This window comes from Prionailurus bengalensis, chromosome B1, assembly GCF_016509475.1.
Source record: "Prionailurus bengalensis isolate Pbe53 chromosome B1, Fcat_Pben_1.1_paternal_pri, whole genome shotgun sequence".
Lineage (NCBI taxonomy): Eukaryota > Metazoa > Chordata > Mammalia > Carnivora > Felidae > Prionailurus > Prionailurus bengalensis.
In genome coordinates, this window is record NC_057344.1 from 187,393,077 (window position 1) to 187,418,099 (window position 25,023).

Below are 25,023 nucleotides of genomic sequence, written 5' to 3' on the forward strand. Positions count from 1 at the left end.
CAGTTGTCAATCGGACAGATGCAGATTGTAGGGGGAAACAGACATGAAACAACGAGTTAATTATTAATTATTTAATTGCAATTGGTCATCAAACTCTGAAAGAGAAATAGTGTACTATAAGAACAAATGATAGGAAACCTGACCTCATCTCAAGTCTCAGAAAGGAAATGATTGTTGAGTTCGGTGTAATTTTAGACAGTACGTGTACATCGGAGAAGAGGAGGAGGAGACAGTGTGGGGAGGCTATTATAAGGAGCAAGGGAACAGCTTGTGCAAAGGCCTTGGGGAAGGAAAGGAGCACAGTATATACTAGGGACCGAGTAGCTCAAGGTGGCTGGAAAATAAAGGGATGAGTGGGAAGTAGGAGAGAAAACCCACGAGGGAGACGAGTCTAGACCACGCAAGGCCTCGTGGGTCCTGTTAATGATTTAGGTCTTTCCTTAAAAGTTGTGTGAGGCCATTGAAATGTTTTAGACAGTAATTGACATGATCAGATTCCTGTTCCCTTAGCAAAGATTATTCCGATTGAAGTGAAAGAATAGATTGGAGGAGAATAAATATAGACCCAGGATCCAAGTTAAGAGACTGTTATGCTAATCCACAAAGAGACGCTGGCACCTCGGTTTAGAGGAGATCGAGTAAGAGAGACAGACCAGACAGGTATTTAGGAGGTAAAATCAACAGAGCCAATGAATGATTGGATGTATAGAGGGGACTAAAAGGGAAGAATCGAGGAAGGCGCTCAGGTTTTTGTCCTGAATCTTGGCTAGATGACATTAACTGCACTGACATTAAGACCATTGGAGAGAGACCTACTGGGGGGAGGGTGGAACTGGAGCGCTGGGTTTGGGTAATGGTCTAGTTTGAAGTGCTCAGGGGACATCCAGCTCGAGATGTCAGATAGACAGTTGGCTATTTGCATCTGAGTCTCCGAGGAACTTCTCTTATCAAAACAGAAATATGAGTGTTGCCTGTGGTAAAAGAAGATGATGAACGGATGATCGGATCACCTAGGAGACTCTAGTCTGTAAATTGCTCAGTTACGTTTCACAAGCGCTTACTGAGTTTTCACTCTTTGCCAGGCCCTTTGCTAAATACTGGGCATATGAAAAGGAAAGACATGCAGGGAATAACATAGAGTATCTCTTTGCCATAAGCGCAGATTACTTTGTACCTCATCCGAGACAGGACACCCTCGGTACATCTGGAGGAAACTCTTCGGCAAGCTGAATCCATGCCTTAGTCCTGTGTGTTTCCTAATCTTGGCTCCCATCTAACTTAAAGCTTGCAACCTATAAGTTCACTTCTTTCTTGTTTGTTCTCAGTAGGCATATAGACGAGTTGGTAAGCACATTCTTTCCATTGACGCCCTATGTTCTCGAAAAACCTTGCCTTGGTTTTGAGGGACATCATCACCTTTGGCCTTGTCTTCTTGGAACGACAAATACAGGATTGCTTCTTACACTGAGAAGTGTTTTTTACTGTTTCCTGAAAAAGGAGTCCATCCCTGGGCTGTAAGATATTATTCCCATATTTTGTAGGCTATAAATTGCTGATGACTTTCAGATTATGATGATATTGACTCCACTTCTGAAAATTAGGCCACACCCTTCTAGTCTGTTCCTAAAATAAGATTCATTGCTAAAGTGAAATTTATAGCTTCTTTTATAGCTCTTATTCTGCAGAGACCCATGGCTTAAAATAGCCTACATTTTAAGACTGTATTTTCATATTATTGTCTTTGGACCACCTGCATCAGAATCACTGGGGTGTGCTTATTAAAAATGAAGATTGTTGAATCGTACTTTCTAATTTTTTTAATATAGCCAGGATAAACCCCAATAATTTGCATTTTTAATAAGCACCCCAGGTAATTTTTATTTATACTGGAGTTTAAGAATCGTTGTTTCGAGGGATGTCTAAATTTGTACATCTCATTATTCGAATCCTGAGTTAAATGAGAAGTTAAACAGTTTTGCAAGCCAGGTCAGTTTCTTACCAATTTGGAAGATGAATAATCACGTCACAGGTGTTAAAATATTTAACCGGTATCTTCCAGCTGTCCAGAGATAAAAAGATTGCATTGCCCGTATTTCTTTTGTAATACATAGACGCTCACTTGAGAGAAGAACAGAGCTGGAGAGCAAAAGCAGAAGAGTGAGATCCAGGGTAGGGTGCGCGGGAGAAAGAGCAGTACTGGAGAAATGGACACGAAAACTGGGGTCACGTGTTGTCCCTCATTCAGTTTTAGTGTATGTTTTGCTTTCGCTGGCATGCTCCGTGGGTTCTTGGTGCGCATGAGCATACATGTATGAATGTTTCTAGAGATGTAACTTCCTTCCTATCTCCAGAACTGGCAAAAGTCTCTCCTTGCTCCCCCCCACCCCTTCCCCAGGAAGAACGCCGTGTGATTTACGTTGGTAAAATCAGACCTGACACAACACGGACGGAACTGAGGGACCGTTTTGAAGTTTTTGGTGAAATTGAGGAGTGCACAGTAAATCTGCGGGATGATGGGTAAGAATCTTCAAGATTATTTCTTGTTTAGAGGCTGACATATGTAAAAAATTATGGCCGTAAGATTACTAGGATGGGAATGCTTTGACAGATGACATGTTGAGTTCAGAACCTTATTTATTTTCTTTTATCCCTATTTATTAATCTTTCTAGTTGAGATTTCCTGTCCCAGAAATAAGTATTTAGCTGCTTGACAGGACAATCACACTGATAAATGGATGCAGCGGTTGAGACGTTGGCACCAGCGAAGTCTCCCGAAGTAAGGAAGGGTTACAGGCATATATGTTAATCCTTCCTCACCAGCTTTGATCCTCTCTTCTTTGTCTGTTCCAGAGACAGCTATGGTTTCATTACCTACCGTTATACCTGTGATGCTTTTGCTGCTCTTGAAAATGGATACACTTTGCGCAGGTCGAATGAAACTGACTTCGAGCTGTACTTTTGTGGACGCAAGCAATTTTTCAAGTCTAACTATGCAGACCTAGGTATGGATTTTATTGTACATGGAATGAGGAATCCATAATGTAAGGCTCAAAAATGGAAGCAGATGTAAACCATAGGCATATTGGGTTGGGCCATCATTTTATTTTGCTAGGGGGGATATTTGAATACATATTTTATCTTATTTCTAATTTTTTATCATCTGGGCCATTCTCAGAAGCAAGGGGCTTAGGTTTTGGAAACAAAGGGCAGAAGTGAGTTCTTTGGAGTATCTTCTCAAATGCTGAAAGTCTGGGCTATTTGCGTATGTGTATGTTAGCAAGCGCTTATGTTGTGTGTGTGTGTGTGTGTGTGTGTGTGTGTGTGTGTCTTTATTGTGTAGGTTTGCCGTGTGACTCCTTTTGTATAAACCTTAGCATTATCATCATTGGCTCGTGGAACAGAATATGCAAAAGTCTGGTTCTTTTTTCCTTATTGTCCTACAAACTCTTAAAAATGTTAAGACATATTCTACAAATTACACCTTGAGAAGAGAAAATATAATTTCATATGCTAAATCACACTATACTTTCTTTAAAACAAAAGGAGAGGGGAAAAAAACAACAACCCTGTTCTGTTTTTAGTGTTTCCAGATGCTAGGCACTGTGCCCGGGGCTCTGCAAGCATTTTCTTATTTAATTACTACAGAACAATCTTAGAAGGTGGCTATTGTTACTGTCATCTCCCTTTGACAGATAAGGAAACTGAAGCATTTCTAAGTATTCATTTTTCCTGTTACAAAAGTTATACAGACTCAAGGGGTAACATTTGGGAAATATAAAAAAGTACTAAGAAAAATAGTCCTATCACCTATCAGCACATCACCTAAAGGTCTGCTGTGTGATTTGCAGTCCAGTGTTTTGTCTCAGAATGTCTAATTTCTTACAGTTGAGGTCACATCATATAGATTTATAAAGCTTTAAATTCTACTTTTCTCAGTTAATACTATAGAAGTTCATTTTCCACTGTGATTCATGGGATTCAAAATAATTTATCAACTTATTTGAATGGTTGCACTGTATTGTGTTAGGTGAGTACCATTATATTTAATCATTCCATTACAGCTAAACATTCATTTAATTGTCAATTTTTTGGCATTATAAATAATGCCAAAATGGACATCTTAATTTTCTTCTCCATTTTAATTCGGTGCCTTTGCATGTCGGTCCCTATTTAATGTGTGTATTGTAAGCCTTTAAATTCTTAGATGAAGGAATGAAGGAAGGAAAATGGCAAATGTCTTGTGCATGTGACATAATTATTTAAATCAATTTGTAACAATAATCATAAAATTAACATAGAAACCTCTTCCGAAGCATTACTCTGTATCTGTCTGCACTTGCTTTGGCTTGGTATAAAGAAAGAAATGAATACCAAATACGGGGATTTTTTTTCCTCCCTTCCACCGAAGTGATGTCTTCCTAAAGTAATTGATATAGGTGGTGTGCATTGTTCGGGGGGGAATATGCTATAATTCACTTCACAGGCTAAATAGATAGTATGAAGCAGGGGAGAGGCAGCTGACTGTCAGAGAGATAGAGGCCTAGGGATGAAAATATAAAAGGTGGCAAGTCATTTGTTCAAATGTTGGCTGATAAAAACAGTCAAGACGGATTGAAGTCTTAAGTTGATTTGACTTATTTTCTTCAGTGATGAAGGCCAGGGTGTTTCCAGTCTTTCAAAACATCTAGAGTTTAAAATAAGCTACCTAGAGGGGCCTTTAAATCACGATTCATCACTGGTAGAGGGAGGATTGGATGGTATTTCCAAATTGAACCGGAGCCTCCCTGAAATATTTCTAAGAAGAATGTTTCCCCTCTTGTTATCTCTCTGTCTAGCCAGCAGCAATAGAAACTTTGCCGTCGCTAAGCTGGCTCTGTATTCTGTGAAAAGTAGGTTTGATGTGTATTGTAGCAGCATGGCTTTTTCCAATTCCCTCAAGCCCTACAATTTCACGAAGGGTAGTCGATTGGAGCGTAGTTGCTCTGTAGTGGAAAGACCCCTGGCTTTGGAATCTTACAGACCTGGTTTTGAAACCTGACTTAAATTCTGACCTTGAACAAACAATTACACTTCCTCTGCTTCCAGTCCTTCATTTGTAAACCACTCCATAATGTTGTTGCAGAGATTAAATAAATGTTTGTGAAGCTGTTAGCACAGTGTCTGTGTGAAGCTGTTAGCACGGTGTCTGGCAGAAAGTAGGTGCTCAATAAATAGAAGCTATGATTGTGATTATAAATGATGGTCATGAGAAGTTAGAAATACCAGTTATTTTATTTTTTTAATGTTTATTTTTGAAAGAGAGAGAGACAGAGACAGAGACAGAGACAGAGTGTGAGTGTGAGTGGGGGAGGGGCATAGAGGGAGACACAGAATCTGAACCAGGCTCCAGGCTGCAAGCTGTCAGCGCAGAGCCTGACTCGGGGCTCAAACCCACTGACCGCGAGATCATGACCTGAGCTGAAGTGGGTCGTTTAGCCGAATGAGCCACCCAGGCGCCTCTGTAATTTCAAGTTATTTTAAAATGAAAGCGTCAGCGTCAGGGATCAGCTTCGGAACTGAATGACATTCATATGTGTCTTGTTTTTGTCCCCTGAAGATGTTCGGTGCAATGCTTCAGGGAACGTCCGGTGAATTTGGTGAACATGAGACCAGACTGGACACTTGGAGGGATCGGGAGCTCATATGTGTGTCCAGAGTTAGTGAAAATGATGTGATATAGATTAATTTTACCAGGAGTAAAGTGACCTATCATTTTAGGTAGATTTAACCAGTTTTTTTTTTCTGTTTTTATTTGCTCCCCAAGCCAAGTTAGCTCACACATCCTGTCCCTCTGCTATGGAGGCCACCTAGTGATTACCACAATGCTATTAGTGCACAGTGTAATGATTCCAAGTTAATATCATGAGCCACTTTTATAAGTGAGACTCAAGAGTTTAAAGGGACAATCAAAGTTACCGAGGTCAAGCCAGGATTTAGGCCTGGTTTCCATGAATCTGTAATCTGTGAGTCTGTCTGTTTACTGTCTTGTAAACAGATGGATCTTTCTGAAAGACCTCGATGAAAACTCTTGAAGAGGAAAGATAGAAATTAAATTAGGACTGTAAGACCAGAAGAGAAGGATGGGTCAGTATTAAGAATATAATAATTTGGGGTGCCCGGGTGGCTCAGTTGGTTGAGCACCTGACTACGGCTCAGGTCCCTAGCTCCCTGTTCGTGAGTTCGAGCTCTGCATCGGGCTCTGTGTTGACAGCTCGGAGCCTGCTTCAGATTCTGTGTCTCCCTCTCTTTCTGCCCCTGCCCTGCTCGCACTCTGTCTCTGTCTCTCTCAAGAATAAACATTAAAAAAAAGGTATAAAAAGGAATATAATAATTTGCTCATCAGGAATTAGTTATCGCATAAAACTTATACTAAGAAAAATAAAATAAATAACATATCCATCACAAATTATTAACTCAAAAAATGTATTACATTATCAGCATCTTGAATATATCCATAACTTTATATATACCCTTGGCATTAATTGGTAAATCATCCCAAGATCCCAACACAAATATTTTCAACCACTTTTTTTTTTTTTAGTATGCTGGCATTCAAGATTAATACATTCATTCAAAAAATATTCATTTTAGTACCTCCTTTGTGCCAAAAGTTTTCTAGGCGGTAGGAATACCGTTGTAACATGATGTGTTTCTATTTATACGGTATCATTATTTGTAACAACTTATTCATTTTTAATAACTAGAGTGGCTTTGGGGTTATTCCCGTAAAACTTTTATTATGTCTTAGTTGTGTTGCGACATCCTTCTTTAGTGGCAAGAAAGAGGTGTTGTCGATGTTATTTTCTCAGGAATTGTACCTAACCACGTTCTGTATTTTTTTTTTATTTTTTATTTTTTTTAATTTTTTTTTTCAACGTTTATTTATTTTTGGGACAGAGAGAGACAGAGCATGAACGGGGGAGGGGCAGAGAGAGAGGGAGACACAGAATCGGAAACAGGCTCCAGGCTCTGAGCCATCAGCCCAGAGCCCGACGCGGGGCTCGAACTCCCGGACCGCGAGATCGTGACCTGGCTGAAGTCGGACGCTTAACCGACTGCGCCACCCAGGCGCCCCAACCACGTTCTGTATTCATGCGACGACAAAGAGTTTGCGGATGCCCGTAGTGTGACATAGTATGCCCGTATAAGTGATTCCATCTATGTGAATACCAGCCAGCATGTTTCATAGTGAAGAAACTCTTGAGAGCCACGGTTTCGAAGCATCTTTTGCTAACGAAAATATGGAAACCCTGAAACTCTGGGTTTGATGTAGAGTGACCCAAAGTTAAGATATCTTAAGTCTTCTCAGAATTTCCTTCAGGAAAGATATGTATGTGTGCTCTTGATGTTTCAGTGATGACCTTAATGCCACAGAGTCCGGCCATCAGGGAGCTCGTCTAACTTTATTTGTAATGCAAGTGGAATTCTGATTTCAAGTTAATGTCAAGCCACGAGCGGGACTTCATGTGTGTGTGTGTGTATGTGTGTGTGTGTGTGTGTGTGTGTTTCTACAAGAAAGACTTTGGAACAACCGCTGGTCGTGAGGCTTTAGTGATACGAGCCAACTGCTCATCAGGCTATGAAGAGAAGGGTGGGAGCCAGTGTGATTTAAGAATTGACTCCTGGAGATTTCAGTGGGGAGCGATTGGCTGTTTTTTCCCCTTTCTTTTATGTCTGAGGCTGACTGCAATTGCTGTTCTTACCTGGAAAAACTGGATTGACCAAACGTCAGTAAATACAAGGGATGGTAAGAATGAAAGGAAAAACAAAAGTGAAGGAATTTCCTTGCCTTTAAGTCTGAGATGGTTAAAGGAGCTCGAAGCGAGGAGGGGAAATCAGCCTGGTACTGGAGAGCTTGAGGGATTGCAACCTTTTCAGCAGAACAGCTTGTGAGGTCAATGAGTATGCCTCCACATTATCTACTCTTACACTCTCTGTCACTTCGGACATTTCTATTTTGTAACTTATTCTGGATAAAACATACAAGGGTTCATATTTTAGTAGGATTGTTAATGTTTCCCAGAGAGGTCTTGTTTTCCCTGCAAATAAGTGCTTTCAAATGAATGAGTTCATTTGCCAAGAGGCTTCCTATTCTGTCTCCAAGATACCTTTTCCTCGTTTGCAAGACCGGCAAGAAATATCTGACTTTTTTATAAATGTCAGTGGAGGAAAATCAGAAATATTTAGAATCAGAATTTCATTTCACACCCATTGCTGCTGGAACATGACAGTTTTGTTAAGGGCTATGTGAAGTATGTGGAACTCTTCACAAAAGCGGACTTGGACTAGTGTAGGAATTCAAAGAAGGCCGTGGTTTTATTCTTACCTGTGAATTTTTCCTCTCGTATTCTTGGGTAAAGAGGTTGACTTTACCTTCTCTGGACCTGAAGTGTTTCCCTGAACCTTCTCATGTGGGCATAATTTGTGCCACTATTGCTGGGGTTTCCCCAAGGTACTGGAATAGATCAATGGATCATATGTCCCTCCTGCCTCAAAGGGGAGCAGTCAGGTGGCGAATGGGTGAAATTCTAATGATTCTCCCTCCTGCCCACTCTCCTGGCTTTTATGCTCTGTGAAATCCATCCTGTTGGATAGGGAAATTAATTCCAGCTTCTACTCTTACCTGTCCACCTAAGTTGTCGAGGAACGTTGGGTAAGTCATTTAACATGCCAGAGAGGGGGCAGGACATGGTTTTTCTTAAAGTATATTGATTGAATGTGTTGCTATTGAATAGAAATACTAAGTTTGTTCTGGTTATCTCCTAGGATTGTTTAAGACTAAAATGAGTCAATAAATGAGTGTTTTGAATGCTTCCCACCCCTTACCCTCTGCAAATATATGTGTATTTTAAATACTTATTTTTATGTATTATATATAATTATATATATATATAAATTCATAAGTATACTGATATATTATTCATAAATTATTATGTGAATTATATATATGTATCAATAGCATGCCAATAAAGTATAAGTATACTGATATATTATTCATAAATTATTATGTAAATTATATATATGTATCAATAGTATGCCGATAAAATATTGGGTGTATATACCCTCTGCAAATATGTACTTATGTAAATTTACATCAATATTGATGTTGATGTCAATTATATTTATATCAATTAATATCAATATTGATATTTATGGCAATGTATCTATCTAGATCTAGATATAGATATAGATATACCGACAAAAGTTGGGTATATTTTTTTTAACTGGACAAGTTGTGTTTGAATCAGGTAATCTTGAATTGGATGATTGAGTTAATGACACTTGGCAAAGGGTGTCTCTAACCTAGCTTGGGTTTCTTGCAGATTCAAACTCAGATGACTTTGACCCTGCTTCCACCAAGAGCAAGTATGACTCTCTGGATTTTGATAGTTTACTGAAAGAAGCTCAGAGAAGCTTGCGCAGGTAACATGTTCCCTGGCTGAAGATGACAGAGGGACGGTGAATACCTCACGGGACAGCGCGTCCTTCCCTAACTGACTATTGCAAGTCATACTTAGGAATTTCTCCTACTGTACACTCTCTGTATAAAAACAAAACAAAACAACAACAATACAACAAGAACAACAACAACAATGGTTTACATGAACACAGCTGCTGAAGAGGCAAGAGACAGGAAGGATATCCAGTAAGCACGTTTATTCATGGGTGTCAACTTTGCTTTCCCTGGAGTCTCTTGGTGACGGAGTGTGTGTGTGTGTGTGTGTGTGTGTGTTTGCGCGCGCGGGTGTGTGCGTGGGTGCGGGTGTATGGGCGTGGGTGTGCGCGCATGCGCACGGCTGGTGTGGGGGAAGTCTGTGTGTACAGGTGGGGACTGGGGGCACGTGACCAGAGTGTGCCCGGGCGAATCGCTTCAAATGGCAGCAGTTCCATGAAGACGCACGTAAAACCTAGAACTTCAAAATGTTCATACTCTATTCAAAAAGAAAAAAAAAATGCATAAATTCAAAAGGAAAGCAAACTAACCAACCGACCACAAACCACCCTAAAATGACAGCCACCGATGTCTGGGCATCAACCTCCGTACTCTGTTTTTTAAGAAAGTGCAAAATCAACTTGAAGCAAGCTTTCTCTCGTAATGTAATGGTTATCTGACAATCCCGAAGAAACCACAGTTTCGGTAGAACTAATATCCTTTCTCTCTCTCTCTTTCTCTCTCTCTCTCCCCGTCCCCTCCCCTGTCTCTCCTCTCTCCCTCCTCCTTTCTCCCTCTCTTTCTTTTTCTTCTCTTTTTCCTTTTGCCATGGAGTCTGGGTGGGAGAGGATACTGCGGGCGCCAGAATGCTAAACTTTCCTAACATTTTGAAGTTTCTGTAGTTCATCCTCTATCCTGACACCCATGTAAATGTCCCACATGTTGATCTTCCACTGCAAATCTCAAAAGCCTTGTAAATGGTCGAGCGCGCGGCTTATTCAGTGGTTCTTTCTGAGGAGCGGGCACGGTGTTACATTACTGAGGAGAGTTGGGTAGAACTCTCTGGTATGTGTTCAGATAGTGTCATTGCTACATTCTCTGATGTAGTGAAGTATTTACAGATGTTAAATGGAGTATTTTTATTTTGTGTGCATACTATACAACGATGTTCTTTTTTGTTACAGCTATGCACTGTAAATGCAGCCTTCTTTTCAAAACTGCTAAATTTTTCTTAATCAAGAATATTCAAATGTAATTATGAGGTGATACAATTATTGTACACTAACATATTTAGAAGCTGAACTTACTGCTTATATATATTTGATTGTAAAAAACAAAAAAGACAGTGTGTGTGTCCGTCAAGTGCAACAACAAAATGATGCTTTACTCACATCCATCCCTTCTTACGTGAGCGTCAATCTGAGCATCTTGTCAAGAAATACCCCAGCCCCCCCCCCCAAAGGTATTAACCACTTACGCGATATTTTTCCACATTTTCTTGTTGCTTGTTTTCCTTTGAAGTTTTATACACTGGATTTGTTAGGGGAATGAAATTTTCTCATCTAAAATTTTTCTAGGAGATATCATGATTTTATGTAAAGTCTCTCAATGGGTAACCATTAAGAAATGTTTTTATTTTCTCTATCAACAGTAGTTTTGAAACTAGAGGTCAGAAATCTTTTTAAAATGCTGTTTCGTTTTAATTTTTGTGATTTTAATTTGATACAAAATGCTGAGGTAATAATTACAGTATGATTTTTACAATAATTAATGTGTGTCTGAAGACTATTCTTGAAGCCAGTATCTCTTTCCCTTGGCAGAGTATGATGATGGTATTTATCTGTATTTTTTACAGTTACGCATCCTGTATAAATACTGATGTTTCATTCCTTTGTTTACTAAAGAGACATATTTATCAGTTGCAGATAGCCTATTTATTATAAATTATGAGGGGATGAAAATAATAAAGCCAGTGGAAATTTTCTACCTAGGATGCATGGCGACTGTCAGGTTGCAGTTGAAATGTTTCATTTGGAAAATTCAGCTTTTGCAGAAGCGGTGTTTCTACTTGCACTAGCTTGGCCTCTCACGTGACCATGATGTTGTTCTTGATGACATTGCTTCTGCTAAATTCAATAAAAACTTCAGAAAAACCTCCATTTTGAGCATCAGGATTTCATCTGAGTGCGGAGCCCCTGGAAAGGAAGTCAGGAAAGTTTGGAGTGTGTATTCAAGTTTCTAAATTGAGATTCGATTACAGTTTTGCCGACATGACTTTTCTGGAAGATGTGATACACCTACTACTTAATCGTTCTTTTCCTTTCTCTCGCCCAACACAATCTTAGAGAACGGATTTCACCCCCAGGCCAATGCAGCTAATTTTGATAGCTGTATTCATTTATCACCAGCATATTGTGTTCTGAGTGAATCCACTGTCTGTCCTGTCGGATGCTTGCTTGATTTTTTGGCTTCTTATTTCTAAGTAGATAGAAAGCAATAAAAAAAAAATATGAAATCAAAGAACTTGTTCACAGGTTCTGCGTTACGGCAGTAACACATCTTTAATCCGCCTAATTCTTGTTGTTCTGTAGGTTAAATGCAGATATTTTAACTCTGTGTGAACGCCAAACTAAAGTTTACAGTCTTTCTTTCGGAATTTTGAGTATCTTCTGTTGTAGAATAATAATAATAAAAAAAAGACTATTAAGAGCAATAAATTATTTTTAAGAAATCAATATTTAGTAAATCATATTATGTGTTCAAGGACCAGATGCGTTCTCTATTTTGCCTTTAAATTTTTGTGATCCAATTTTAAATACATTCTCCTTTTTGCCCTGGATTGTTGACATGAGTCAAATATTTGGTTTCTTTTCTTACTTTTCAAAAAGACAACACTACAGATTTCACGTTGAGGCTTAATTTATCCCCACTCTGGCCTGACAAATATTGTCACCATGAAGATAGTTTTCCTCCACGGACTTCAAATTACATCTAAAATTAGTGCAAAAAAGAGAATCACTAAACCGTCCGAGTAGAGCTTTTTGTATCTTATGCAGACCCTGTGGGTAGGCCATCAAAACGTAAACTGTGTTCCTCTTACTTTTATTTGTAATTTTTTTTGGAGAGAATCTTTCCAATGAACACATGCACACCATCATCACTGGAGGCAAATTTCAGCATAGATCTGTAGGATTTTTAGATGACCGCGGGCCATTGCCTTCTTGCTGTGGTAAGTACCACATCTACAGTTTTGGGAACCGAACCGGTGCTTTAGAGATGTGGGCTTTTTTTTTTTCCTTCCTTTTTTTTTTTAAAGAGATGTAGCAGAATAATTCTTCCAGTGCAACCAAATCAATTTTTGCTAAACGACTCCGAGAACAACGCGGTTGGGCTGTCAACATTCAAAGCAGCAGAGAGGGAACTTTGCACTATTGGGGTGTGTGGTTGGGTCAGTTGAAAAAAGGAAACCTTTTCATGCCTTTAGATGTGAGCTTACAGTAGGTAATGATTATGTGTCCTTTTTCGATGGCTGTAACGAGAACTTCAATCACTGTAGTCTAAGACCTGATCTATAGATGACCTAGAATAGCCATGTAATATAATGTGATGATTCTAAATTTGTACCTATGTGACAGACATTTTCAATAATGTGAACTGCTGATTTGATGGAGCTACTTTAAGATTTGTAGGTGAAAGTGTAACACTGTTGGTTGAACTATGCTGAAGAGGGTAAGTGAGCGATTAGTTCAGCCCTTGCCGGGCTTTTTTTTTTCTTTTTCTTTTTTTTTTTTCCTTTTTCCACCTGCCGATTCTACATGTATTGTTGTGGTTTTATTCATTGTATGAAAATTCCTGTGATTTTTTTAAATGTGCAGTACACATCAGCCTCACTGAGCTAATAAAGGGAAACGAATGTTTCAAATCTACTTCTGCTTTTCTTATTTATTGTAACCAAACTCCTGGCATGTTTCTCAGATCGGTACCCATTACTCGCTTATTATTATTCTATTTCCTCTCTGGACCTCCCTCCCTTTCTCCCCGCTTTTCCGTATTCATGGATGGATTTCAGCTGTAAGGTAATGTAGACCTTCTGTGTTTTACCTTCTCTTCTTTCAAATGGCAGAGGCAGAAGTGCTTTCTATCACGAGAAGTGACGTGAGACTTTATGAAATGGATTGCCTCTGTTTTTGTACAGAAATTGTGTCTTCCTGAGTACAAGCCATTGCCCCTAGTGAGAAACCTGCTGAATATTCAGCTTAGGAAGCAATTCCGTGGACGGACTGAACACGTTTCGAAGACTTGTTAACAGGACGCAGCCCCCATCATATGTAAGTCATCAGGTTAAATATGGGACGAGCCGATAGCCGCTGACACAGCTTGCCGTCAGGATGTCTGTCCGCTGTGCCTCGCAGGTGACTGGTGGTCCTGATGATAGAGATGACAGAGGGCACACTTAGGGCTCTGTCCTCTCCTGATTTCAGATGGTCGTCCCCGGTCCCAGCCACCTGCACTGCAAGACCCACCCTAAACATTGGGGCACTAGGGGGAAGGTGGCTAAATGTATCCCAGCCCTCGCCTCCCTCCGTCTCCTAGAGCAAAAAAGTGTGTGCAATTCTTGGAAACAGTACATTGGAACCTGCCAAATAACACAAGAAGCGCTGCCCATTATTTCTATTTTATGCCACTCTAAGATTTGCCAGCCACGTTGGCAAAATAGAAAATAAAAATTGCCATTATCTAACCCAAATACCATCCTCATCGACAACCGTGGGCATGAAGCACTCCTGGAGATTCGGTAGATCACCCTCAGATTCTGACCCGTCTCGGTTGATGCTTAAATTGTATACGACATTTTCAATCTTCTGGCTGGACCCAGCAAGGACATTAGAATAATGCAAGTATTTCTCTTAAAGGGTTTAAAGGTTAACTTTTTACCCTTCAAAACCTTTGGAGAGTAAAGAGGGAATTTGCAGAAGCAGCAGTAGTAGCCGCTGGTCTGATACGAGGATGCTCTGCTTCAAAACAAAAGATTTCTTTTTCATGTTGTCCTCAAAACATTAAATCACTCCCATCCTTGATGACACGAATGGCAAAAACAATTATTGGGACCAAAATTAGGCTGATAAAAAGAAATGAGCGCTGAATATGAACGGTTTACTTAAGGGGAGCTTGTCTCAATGCAGAAGTCCTGTACACGAAATCTGCCTAAACTGTACAATGTGATATTCAAAATTCTTTTTCAGCGTTGCCGGTTTTCTCTCCGTTGTAGGATTATTTAGCTAATCATTGGATATAATTTACAGCCCCAACATTAGTATACTCATTTGACACTAGTGTTACGAGCTACACAGTTGTAACTCAGCATTAATTATAGAATATTTTAACCAAAGCATCCTTTTCGCAATATTTACTTTGTATTAATCTCGTATTTTGCAATTCCTGTTGCCATTCCTTGTTTTCAAACACATTATACGCCATTATAAATCAATCTTCGTACTTTATCAAACAGCAGAGAGTAATAAAGAAGGTCACAACTCATAGAGGAGTTCCTTGGAGGTTTGTAACATCATGATTTAAATCTCAGAAAGATTTAATCAAAAGCTGAATTAATCCCTGGGGGAAAAGATGCTATATAGATTCTATTGATGGGCACAAAGCAGTCTATTTCTTTTCATTGGTCTCTGTTAACATGTTGGAGAGAACAGACACAGTTTTTCGGCGAGAACGGAAACAAGATGTCTTGATGGGGGAAGGATAGTATGAGATGGCCTTTATGCCACGTTTCTTCCCTTTCAGAATGGTCTGTTTCATTCTACTTACAGAGGCATTATCTGTTCTAAGGCACGGTTAAGTTCAATGTCCTCCACCTCCTCGTTCCCTTCAATATATCCCATGTGATTCTAGTAATTCTGCAAAGTCCCCAAAGCTCCACTCCAGTCAAGCGTGTGGAATGTGAGGGTCACATGAGCTGACTCTTCTGTTGTAATCAGGTGACTGCCCCTGGGCAAATTCTCAGTATTTGGGGGACACTGGAAACTTGCGGGAAGAAATGATCATAAAATGCGAGTATTTCTAGGATCAGGTTCCACTGAAAAGCTTATCATCATTCCATGACTGGGATGTATGCTAAAGAGGCCATCACCTTCCCATATGCCTCTTTTCTACCCATAATTCCCTAGAAATGTGGCCATATTCCTGTTAGCTCAAAAACCCTTACTTACCATCAGCTGACTACTAGCAGGGGCAAAGTGGAATTAATTAATTGAAAAAAGTGAGAGAACTTTTAGAGGAGAAAACCAAATGATCCTATAATATTTTCATGATTAAATTAAATGAGCATAATTATACATGCACATATGCACACCAAGGCATTATTATAATCAAGGAACCTTAGAATATTATATTGTTCCAAATTTATGCATATAGCACTTACTGAAGACAAGTAGCTGGTGTGATATTTGAGTCTGCATATTGACCATTTTCATGTATTTTCATATATTAATTTCTAGGAGGAAGACGCTGAATTATTAGGAAAAATCCTGGGGTGATTTAGAAAAAATATTGTGCTTCCGCTCGTTTTTGAACATCAGGGGCACTTAGCAACATTATCTTTTCTCCCCACATAGTTGTCTGTGATGGATTTTCAACAAGATGACATCCAAGTGAAAGCCGAAATTAAATGGGAAGGAAAGAATGTTAAGTGGTAAAATCCTAAATAGCTTATTAGACTACTTAATTGGAGGGAATTTATTTTTGCTGCTGTTAGGAACTCCATAGTCAAGCTTCTCTCTAACAATACTAATTGATGGGGGGAAAGAAGTAGCTATAGTAATCTAGTTACCGCACAATACCCTCCAGCAGGTCATTTAAGGGAATTCACCGGTACTTTCCTTTGATTGACTTCTGTGCTGTTGAAAATCACGTCCTGTCTTCATTCATACCATTGCTCTCTCACTTCACTTCCAACTAGGCCTCTTGCCTATTCCTACTGAGATTCTCAGTGCGCTGAAAGACTTGAAGGACAGTGAGACCATGCTTGTTCCTGGTTTAACCGTTTAGACCATTTTCAGCTTGATTGCTGTACCTTTAATAAAGTGATTAGTGTTGCATAATGCATAGAGGTATTGCCCCGCCCATGAGCATTTTACTATTTGTTGGCAGGAATATGTGTACCCTATCAGGGAGTAAGGATCAATTACTTCCTAGAGCAGTTTAAGTTAGTAAACTGGCCACACAGTATGTGATGTCACCATATTACTTTCATGTCACGTAACTTAATGATCAAGTTCAACGCGTGGCCTAATTTTCCTCCAGTTATCTGGCTACATGGGAAAAACATCCTGATCCCTATTCAATAAGGTACCTTTCCCAGGGTCAGCAATCCAAACTGCCGTGCAGACCGTCCAACAGGAAATTAACTGGAGGAAACGTAAAAACTGACAGTCACTGCCCACTGTTTGCCTCAGTGTCTGAAGAAGTACTTGTGTATTGGAAAAGGACATTTTCCAATTTTTAATGGCAGGTTTGGTGGCCATACAAAGGAGCGCCAGTGAATGCACCTGATGAATGAAACAATTCATAGAGAGCCCATAAGAGTTTCTTTGTCACATGGTACGAGAGTCTCACTGAGCCACCTTCTGCCATGGCAAAGACGAAGACTAGAAAGGTCAGCTGGTGAAAAGACAAGAAATAAATAGAAGGTTAACCAAACACATTGGAACTTTGGGTACAAAACAAGGTTTGGGCAAAGAGTCCTCATGGTTTCTTATTTGCTTTTCATGCCAACTCATTCCATGGGATTCTATAAACAAAAGAGGCAATTGTACAGCTGAGGCAGCAGAGTTGTGAGGAAGATAATGGACTTGACAATGCTTGTTCCATGTGTACGCGTGGCTGTGTGTCAGCTACACAGCAGTTGGCCTTCACTGACCTGATGTTGTTCTGAGGAGTTGATTGAAATCCTGCCTATTGCCTCAGCTACTGGATTGGTGGAAGGCTTTTAGGGATTTCCATAGCCAGGTTTTTGGATGGAAATTTTCACCTTTAATTTTGTGGAAGGATAAAAAGATGCCCCTATGTGCATGCAGTAAACAATGCTTTTCACATCCCAATAATTCATTGAGGAAGATCCCCTTTTTTCTTCTGATTTATTCAGTTTTACCCTCCCATAGCCATCTGAGACACGGAACCTTCTCAGACTTTCAGCATTTTGAAGGTGAAAGTTGAAACCCTTCAAAAAGTCTTATCTGTTAGACACTGTGGAGACATTTAAACTCTGGCATTGGGGTGATTTACAAATATTATTTCATTTTTTTCACGCTCTCAAAAACTTAGCCTCATCAACTCCATTTGGAAACTGGATCAACCTGGAGACTTCCTTTCTTAGAATCGGCTCTCAGCAACGCATCTGCTTTCCTTGTTTCACAGTAATTCCACTTCGGCTGTGATGGTGGTACTTAATCTGGCCAGTTTCCCCTAACATCTTCATTTTAAATTAGACAAATCTTCCTGTTGCAATGAGAAGACCAATAGGAAAAGCCATCCTCCATTTGAAAGTCCAGTAGACTCAGGGGTGATTAAAGCACGAAGATGATGATGACCATAATATGATCAGCTAACATTTATTATAAGATTATTATCTCCTCGTCACTTTGCTTAGCTCTTTATGCGAATTTTCCTAATTGGTCCTCCAAACTGAAGAATGAAGTAGGTATACAACTGTACATGAGGAAAGGGCGATGTAAAGAAGTTAAGGGACTGCCAAGATCTGAGCGAAGTCCAGTTCACCCCAAAACTTACTTCATTGACCATCTCACTACATACAATGCCTCGACAAATAAAATCTAAATGCCCAGAAGAAAATATTTTGCATTGGAGGTCATTGAAAAGTTGGGGTAGGGTTGTTGTTACCATCTGGTTGAAGCCAAATTTAGCACATATTGCATCCATTCATCAAACTCTTCGAATTGGCCAGAATCCACATGAGGTTCTAAGAGCAAAAGGAGAATTAGATAGGGACCCTACCCTACATTCTAGCTGGAAATATAGTAAAAGAAAAATAAAATGTGTGTTTACTAATAGCAACAGCAGGACCCTCTTGCCAGGACCCTTTGTGGGTGTGTGTGTGTGTGTGTGTGTGTGTGTTTTCTGGAATATCTATGACTGTGTAACAAATTTCTGTGAAGGTTAAGGTCAGAGATCCTCATACTTAATGGACAAAACTAACACAGGGCTGTGACACCATAGTATACAACCTGATTTAAAAGGACTGGTAGCCAACTTAAAAGGAAAAAAAATAGACTTCCTCCCTACATTAAAATGGATTTGGAGGTTTAAGTTGGCACACTATTACCACTTAGGCATTCAATAACAAAACCAATTATTTTAGAGCTCTTTATGATTTTACAAACACTATTTAAAAGTTTCTGGTTTAGGCTGGGATGTATAAGAAACAATAGGCATATTGACAAGTTACCCTGTAACCGGATGCTTCCTCATTCCTGTGGTCATGGTCATTGTTATCTTGACTATCAGCTGTTCGTGGCAGAGGGCCTCCTCAAAATTTCTCAGATATATTCATCTGGATTTGTCTCTACAGAGCTAACCTTTCTACAGTTGGGTCTGAGGATTACCATGGAAATCAATCACTAGACACTCACAGTCCCAGTTTATGGGTGGTCTTTTTGGGGTAGTGTTCTCGTTGCATCTAGCACCAATAGTGGAGAAGAGGGCTCGGTTTCCAATACGGCAATATCTGGGCTCCATCTCCAACTCAGTTGTCAAGCTCAACGAGGTCAGTTAAGATCATGTAATGGGAAAGAGGGTGGTTGATCAGTCTTTGGAATTCTATGAACCCTGAATAGTCCAGGGTTTGTGGTCTCCATGGTGAGGTACAAATGTTCGTGAAATGACTAACAATGGCTACAAAACAGGTGTTGTCAGTGACTCTTGTAAAAAATGGCTTTAATTATAAAATATTTCAAACAAGCATCAGGTCATAAAATAATGAAATAGAGCCCTGTATATCCACTTCCTTGATTTATAAGATCTTAGCATGTTGCCTTGTATGCTTAAAATCTCTCTTCAAACAAATCACACACCCATCTCCTTCCCCTCTCAGTAGTGACCCATCTCTTGTGGTTGGTGTGTGTCAATCCCCATCCATTTCTTTCTCTTTTAACTGCATTTCCATATATCCAAAATTAAGATGCAGTATTATTGTGTGTCTTTTGAAAATTTACATAATGTTTTTCTACTGTACTGTATGTATCCTTTTTGCAATTTGCCAGTGGTGCCTTTTAATGCAAATGCAATTAGAACAATTCAGCCCTGGTGTAAGCCAGAAGGAAATCCTTCTTTCCAGGTGTTTGGAGTTGCCTTAGCAGCTGCTCCAACTGTCCCAGCTAATCATTCTTCACAGTGTTTCTGACATTCATCTTGGTTTCCTATTTATCACTTTGGCTCATGGTTAAGTGCATTTATGCAATATCTTTAAAAATCTTCGACTCTTGGTCCATACCCTCATCTTGCTTATTGAGTGGTTATAAACTTATTCCAGAGAAACAGGAGGTCATAAAATCACAGCAGAAGATGAAAACCCATACCTAGGTTTTTGTTCTGTTTTGTTTTTTATAGGAGAATGGATTCTTTGATTTTTTTTTTCTTCTCTGCTAAGTCAGAGATTTTTGCCAGACTCCTAACCTTCCCATTCCCACATACCTGTGAATGGCCATGCCCTCTCAGAGAGGACATTGGGGAGCCCCGGCACCGAAAAAATTATTTCTTGTAATAGTAACCGATTAAACTAGTTACCAGCTGGGGAGCATGTTTTAGCACTTAAGTTAATTGAACTGTTGCAAACTAAATATGATTCTAAATTGTTTCAGTATTCCAGAGTACTTCAGGCGTGCAGATAAAAATGAAAAAAAAAAAAACCAAATCGGTTTGAAATGTGCAAATCAGGCATACAGTGCTGACATTTAGATCTATGACCTGATAACTCTGCAGTAGGTACCTTGAAAAAATTTGTGGGCTTTGTTTTTTGTCTCCTTTTGCTGAGCTCTCCTTTGAAACCCCTGACCCACTACTTGATGTAATATTCAATAAGGGGAAGTCAGACTGCAATCAGAAGGGGAACTGTCTACATTAGGGTTTTCCTGCCATTTTGCCAAGAAAATAATCTCTTTGTGATTCATTTCATGAGCCAAGTGAGAAAGGAATTGTTGAAAAGAGGCTGTGATTTATAGAAGAAATGCAGAATTTTATTCTGGAAGAATCTGTCTAGAACTTGGTTCTAGACTCTGTTTGGAGGGCATGTTTCTCCCTGAGGTGACCTTTCTGTATTTAGGACTGCTATATACAACCAGTGGATGTTTAAATTCAAAAAGGAGGTAGTTCTGAAGTAAGTCTGGATGCAGAAGACACTACTCCCTGATCTGATCTGTCCCTGATCCTTCATGTCTCTCCCATCACCCAACAAATATATGGATGACATTCCAATTCCAGAGTTCTCTGTTGCTTTGCATTTTCCAACCCTCTGCATAGATCAAACCAATGGTTGGGATTGAATAGGTTGTTTTATAGGCATAGTTAGGCTGTGAACCTCTTGGCAGCTTAACGAATCATTGTTAATAGGTTATACAAGATCCGTGGCAATTTTTTCCATCCTTCCGAGGTCACCCCTCTCCCTTCTAAAGGAAATCTACTTGTTAGAGTGAAATGCCATCCCTGTTGTCTTCACGGATTCTCACTGAGAAGATAAATAAAACTCAAAGGATTCTAGAACTAGCATCACGATGAGGATCTTCAAGGACACATACGAAGATGCTTGGGGTCACAGAAGCTAAGTTCCTGGCTTCAGGTCTTGCAACAGTAGAGCCTGAGTTAGAACAGGCTGCAGTTACATCACTTATGCTACCGGTTGCTGAGCGCCATACAATATCAGAACATGAACCAGCAATACAGTGACAATAACAAACTCTTACAGAAGAAATTGAGTCCATTAGGACAACAGGGATATTGACTGACCAGTCAGGTGTGGCCAGAACAGGAGGCAGAATCAGTCTCATTAAAGATCAGGCAGCTGCACCCATAGTGGGAGTTGTGAGGTCCGTGTACAGGTTTCCTTCCCACAAAATATCCCTTCCATGGGTGACTTACACATAATTCTTACAAATAATCAACATTTGGTGATTCACATATTTTAAAAATTTAAAATAAAACTGAAAAGATAAAATGATAATAAATAACGAAAATGATGTAAGCCAATGAACCAGAGACATTACCAGTTCTAGCCCACTGTTGCTCAGATTATTTCAAGGTGTGTTAGAGCAAAAGTGAAACAAATCTGGGTACCCAAGCCCTCACTGACTGGAGAAAGGCAGGAAAGACAATGACACTGGGCGATCAGAAAAAGGACATATAATGGGTGTGTCATTGACTTCACTATCACATTGAAGTTTGAGTGGGCTCCAAGAAGATGTAGTATTTATATTCTCAATACCTAAGAACTTTCTTTTTCACTTATTTTTTCATTCATTAAAGTTATTGAACATCTACTTTGAGTGTTGTACTAGACCTAAAAGGGATGAATCATATAGTTCCTATCTTTCAGAAATTCTTAATCAAGTGTGGAGACATGTACTGTATTGACAAATGCCAGCAAAATACCTGCTCTGTCCCAGACACTGTTTCAGTTACCAAAGTGGAAAAAAATGAGTTAATGAGAGACCCTGTCTTTGAGTAATTTGTAATCCAGTGGATTTATTACAATGTCATGAGCATATAACTAGGAAATGTCCCAAGATCTATGGAAACAAATCCACTAAGAAAAGGGGGCTGGACAGTGAAGTCTCTATGGGATCTTTACTTCCTGAGTTGACCTTGATATGTAGACCTGGGCAATGGCAGAAGTGGAAGTACAACAACCTTTTCCCCAGGTCTCTCTAGAATGCTTTCAATTCTAGAAATTGAATTGAACTCTGCCTATGAACTCTTGACGTATTTCCTTGACTCAGTTCGAGTGTTGCCGTCTTGACAAAAACCCTTCTGACCTATCCCCACCTCCTACCCCAGATTTGTAGAACTGGCTCGTTGTTGTCTTCTACATCCACATCTATCACAGCCATGACAATATCATATTTTAATTTATTAATTTACCTTTGTTTTGCCCTTTGGGTTTATGAGGATACTGACTGGACGGAGGGGTGGGTGTGAACTGTCATGTTTAGCTAAACTAATCCCCAAATTCTGTGGCTATGGAAGCATTTCTGGAGTATCATTCTTCTGAGGCTCCTGTAAAAATGGCAATTTATGATTCTTGAGATGGGAAAATGATCCCTCAAGCCTTCTGTAGCAAATTGGGTGTAAGGAATACTCATATGGTGGCATTTGCCCTCTCATGGCTCAGAGAACCGCCTCCTGGCACAACGGTTTTGCTAGGACAAAGATGTGATATCTTCATTTGAGAGTAGCTGGGATGAACTTGGTCCACTTGGTCCACGCAAAACAACCGTCTTTTCTCAGCACTTTAGGACATCTCCTCCCACGGGGTAGCTCTGAGGAAGCTGTCTGCTGCTTCTTGCTTCTAAACATCATTTGCTCTTCTTTTCTAGCTGCTTGGTTCTGATACTGGATTCCTTGCATTACATACTATGGAGGCCAGGCTTTTGGGTTCTTTACCCAAGAGCGAACTTGGGTCAGGCAAGGGGGCTGCTAATGCAAGGAATACAGGGCCGGTTTTCCTTTTTTTTTTTGTTAATTAACTACATTTTTTTAATATGAAATTTATTGTCACATTGGTTTCCATGCAACACCCAGTGCTCCTTCCAACAGGTGCCCTCCTCAGTCCCCAGAGCCAGTTTTCCAAGTATTTGGTCATTAACAGTCTGGTTACAGTTTTAGGGCAACCTTTCTAGGGGCCTAGCAATTTCTGCTGAATATGAGGACTCCGGGAAGCTCGAAACTTAGTGCAAAAGCCTCACCTGATCTGAAGGTGGATGAAGCCGAAAGAGATTTCCTCATGCCTTCCAAGTATCTGTCCCAAAAGTCTCATTTCTCCTATTTCCATGGCCAAATGAATTGTCACATTCGTGTGCATCCCTTCCCCAGCAATCTGTTTGTCAAGAAAGAGAAGCCTGTTGTCTCCCAATTTCTGCTTTCCAGGTGACTGATATTAATTAGGTTGCAGCAGGCACAATTTATCTCTGGTAGAAACCAAAGCAGATGAAAATGCTGCCGTGCAGTAAGATTTCTTTTTCTTGAAAGGATGAATGGGATGAAGATACTTATCTGCGAGAACAGGTTTTAGGTGGAGCTTCCATCAGCAGTGCTTTGAAATGCATTGTTAGAGTATGGCTGATCCGGGTAAGAAATAAAAATAGCATGTCATATTTTGACTACATTAACTCATTTCCCACAGAAGAGGCTGAGGCCTCTGCACATTGATAGACTTGCTCTGAAGGAGCAAAGCACCAACTAATAACTCTGAAGTTGGTTCTCAGCTATTGGCATTTCTTGAAAGATATTGTTAATTTCCCCAAAGCTATGGCTCCACTGTAGAATTCATCTCAGTCCCCCAGTACAGAGAACAACAGTTTTAAATCAACCTAGCCTCCCCCTTTTATTATTATTGTGTGCCCCTCTAAAATTGTCCCTTCTGTCGAGTTTGAATATGGAGTCAGCTCTGATCAAGAAGTTGGCAAGTAATGAGAACAGTGGGACAGTGAAATAACTGTCTTCTTTCCCCACGTGATCCCAGGAAATTTATTTCTTTACATCTCTTAGCTTCAGTTTCCTCAATAAAAAGTGGGAAAATTAAGTCCATTTTGTGGGGTTGATATGATATTTCCTGATCTGTGTCAAAGAAACTGGCAGACAATGAGCACATTCACATCCCTTCTCAGTGACAATTGAGATGCCTTTCAAAACATGGAAATTTGTAATGAAATCTGAGTTCCAAAGAATACTTTTTCAATCAACATTTTTTAGTCCTCCTACACTATTCCAGATAGACTAAGGGAAACAAAAACAAAAACAAAGAAACCAAAACCCTGGCATCAGTTGGACTAGAATCTCTGGGTGTTAGTTCTGGCTTTAGTATTAGCTATACGCACCTTGCCAATACCCTTTATCTCTCCCAGCCCCACTGACCACATCTCAAAGCAAAGGGGGTAGATAGCTTCCAATTCTAAAATGGTATGCAAGTAGAAAAATATGCTCTCATCCTTCTCTTCTGGCTATCCTATCATATTCTCCTTTGTTAGTTTCTTTTCCTCGACTTAACTCTTTCATGTTGATATCCCCCTGGCTTTTTTCTTGAATCATCTTTCTGTTCTTGATGTGTGCCACTGTATCCTTGAGATGTATCACTGACTCCAATAACACTGACTTCCCAAAGGCCCTGGGAGATGACTTCTGTATCAATTTCACCAACCCAACCACTGCTCAGACTCATTGACCTACTGGACATGTCCTTTTGAGTTTCCCCTAACAATAAGATATGTTCCCAAGCCGAACATATCATCTTATTCCCTAAAAACTACTTACATTCC

At 39.8% G+C, this 25,023-nt stretch overlaps 1 protein-coding gene across 3 annotated transcripts in view; it reads left to right on the forward strand.

The window, feature by feature from the left end:
- Positions 1-13,398, forward strand: part of PPARGC1A (PPARG coactivator 1 alpha) — a 462,659-nt gene extending 449,261 nt beyond the window's left edge. For all 3 annotated transcript variants that reach the window (XM_043572870.1, XM_043572869.1, XM_043572871.1), the window contains exons 11-13: positions 2,396-2,517; positions 2,851-3,002; positions 9,363-13,398. In XM_043572870.1, coding sequence (XP_043428805.1) covers positions 2,396-2,517; positions 2,851-3,002; positions 9,363-9,466 — 378 coding nt within the window. In that variant the 3' untranslated portion in view covers positions 9,467-13,398. The remainder of the gene's footprint in view (positions 1-2,395; positions 2,518-2,850; positions 3,003-9,362) is intronic.
- Positions 13,399-25,023: the final 11,625 nt, after the last annotated feature.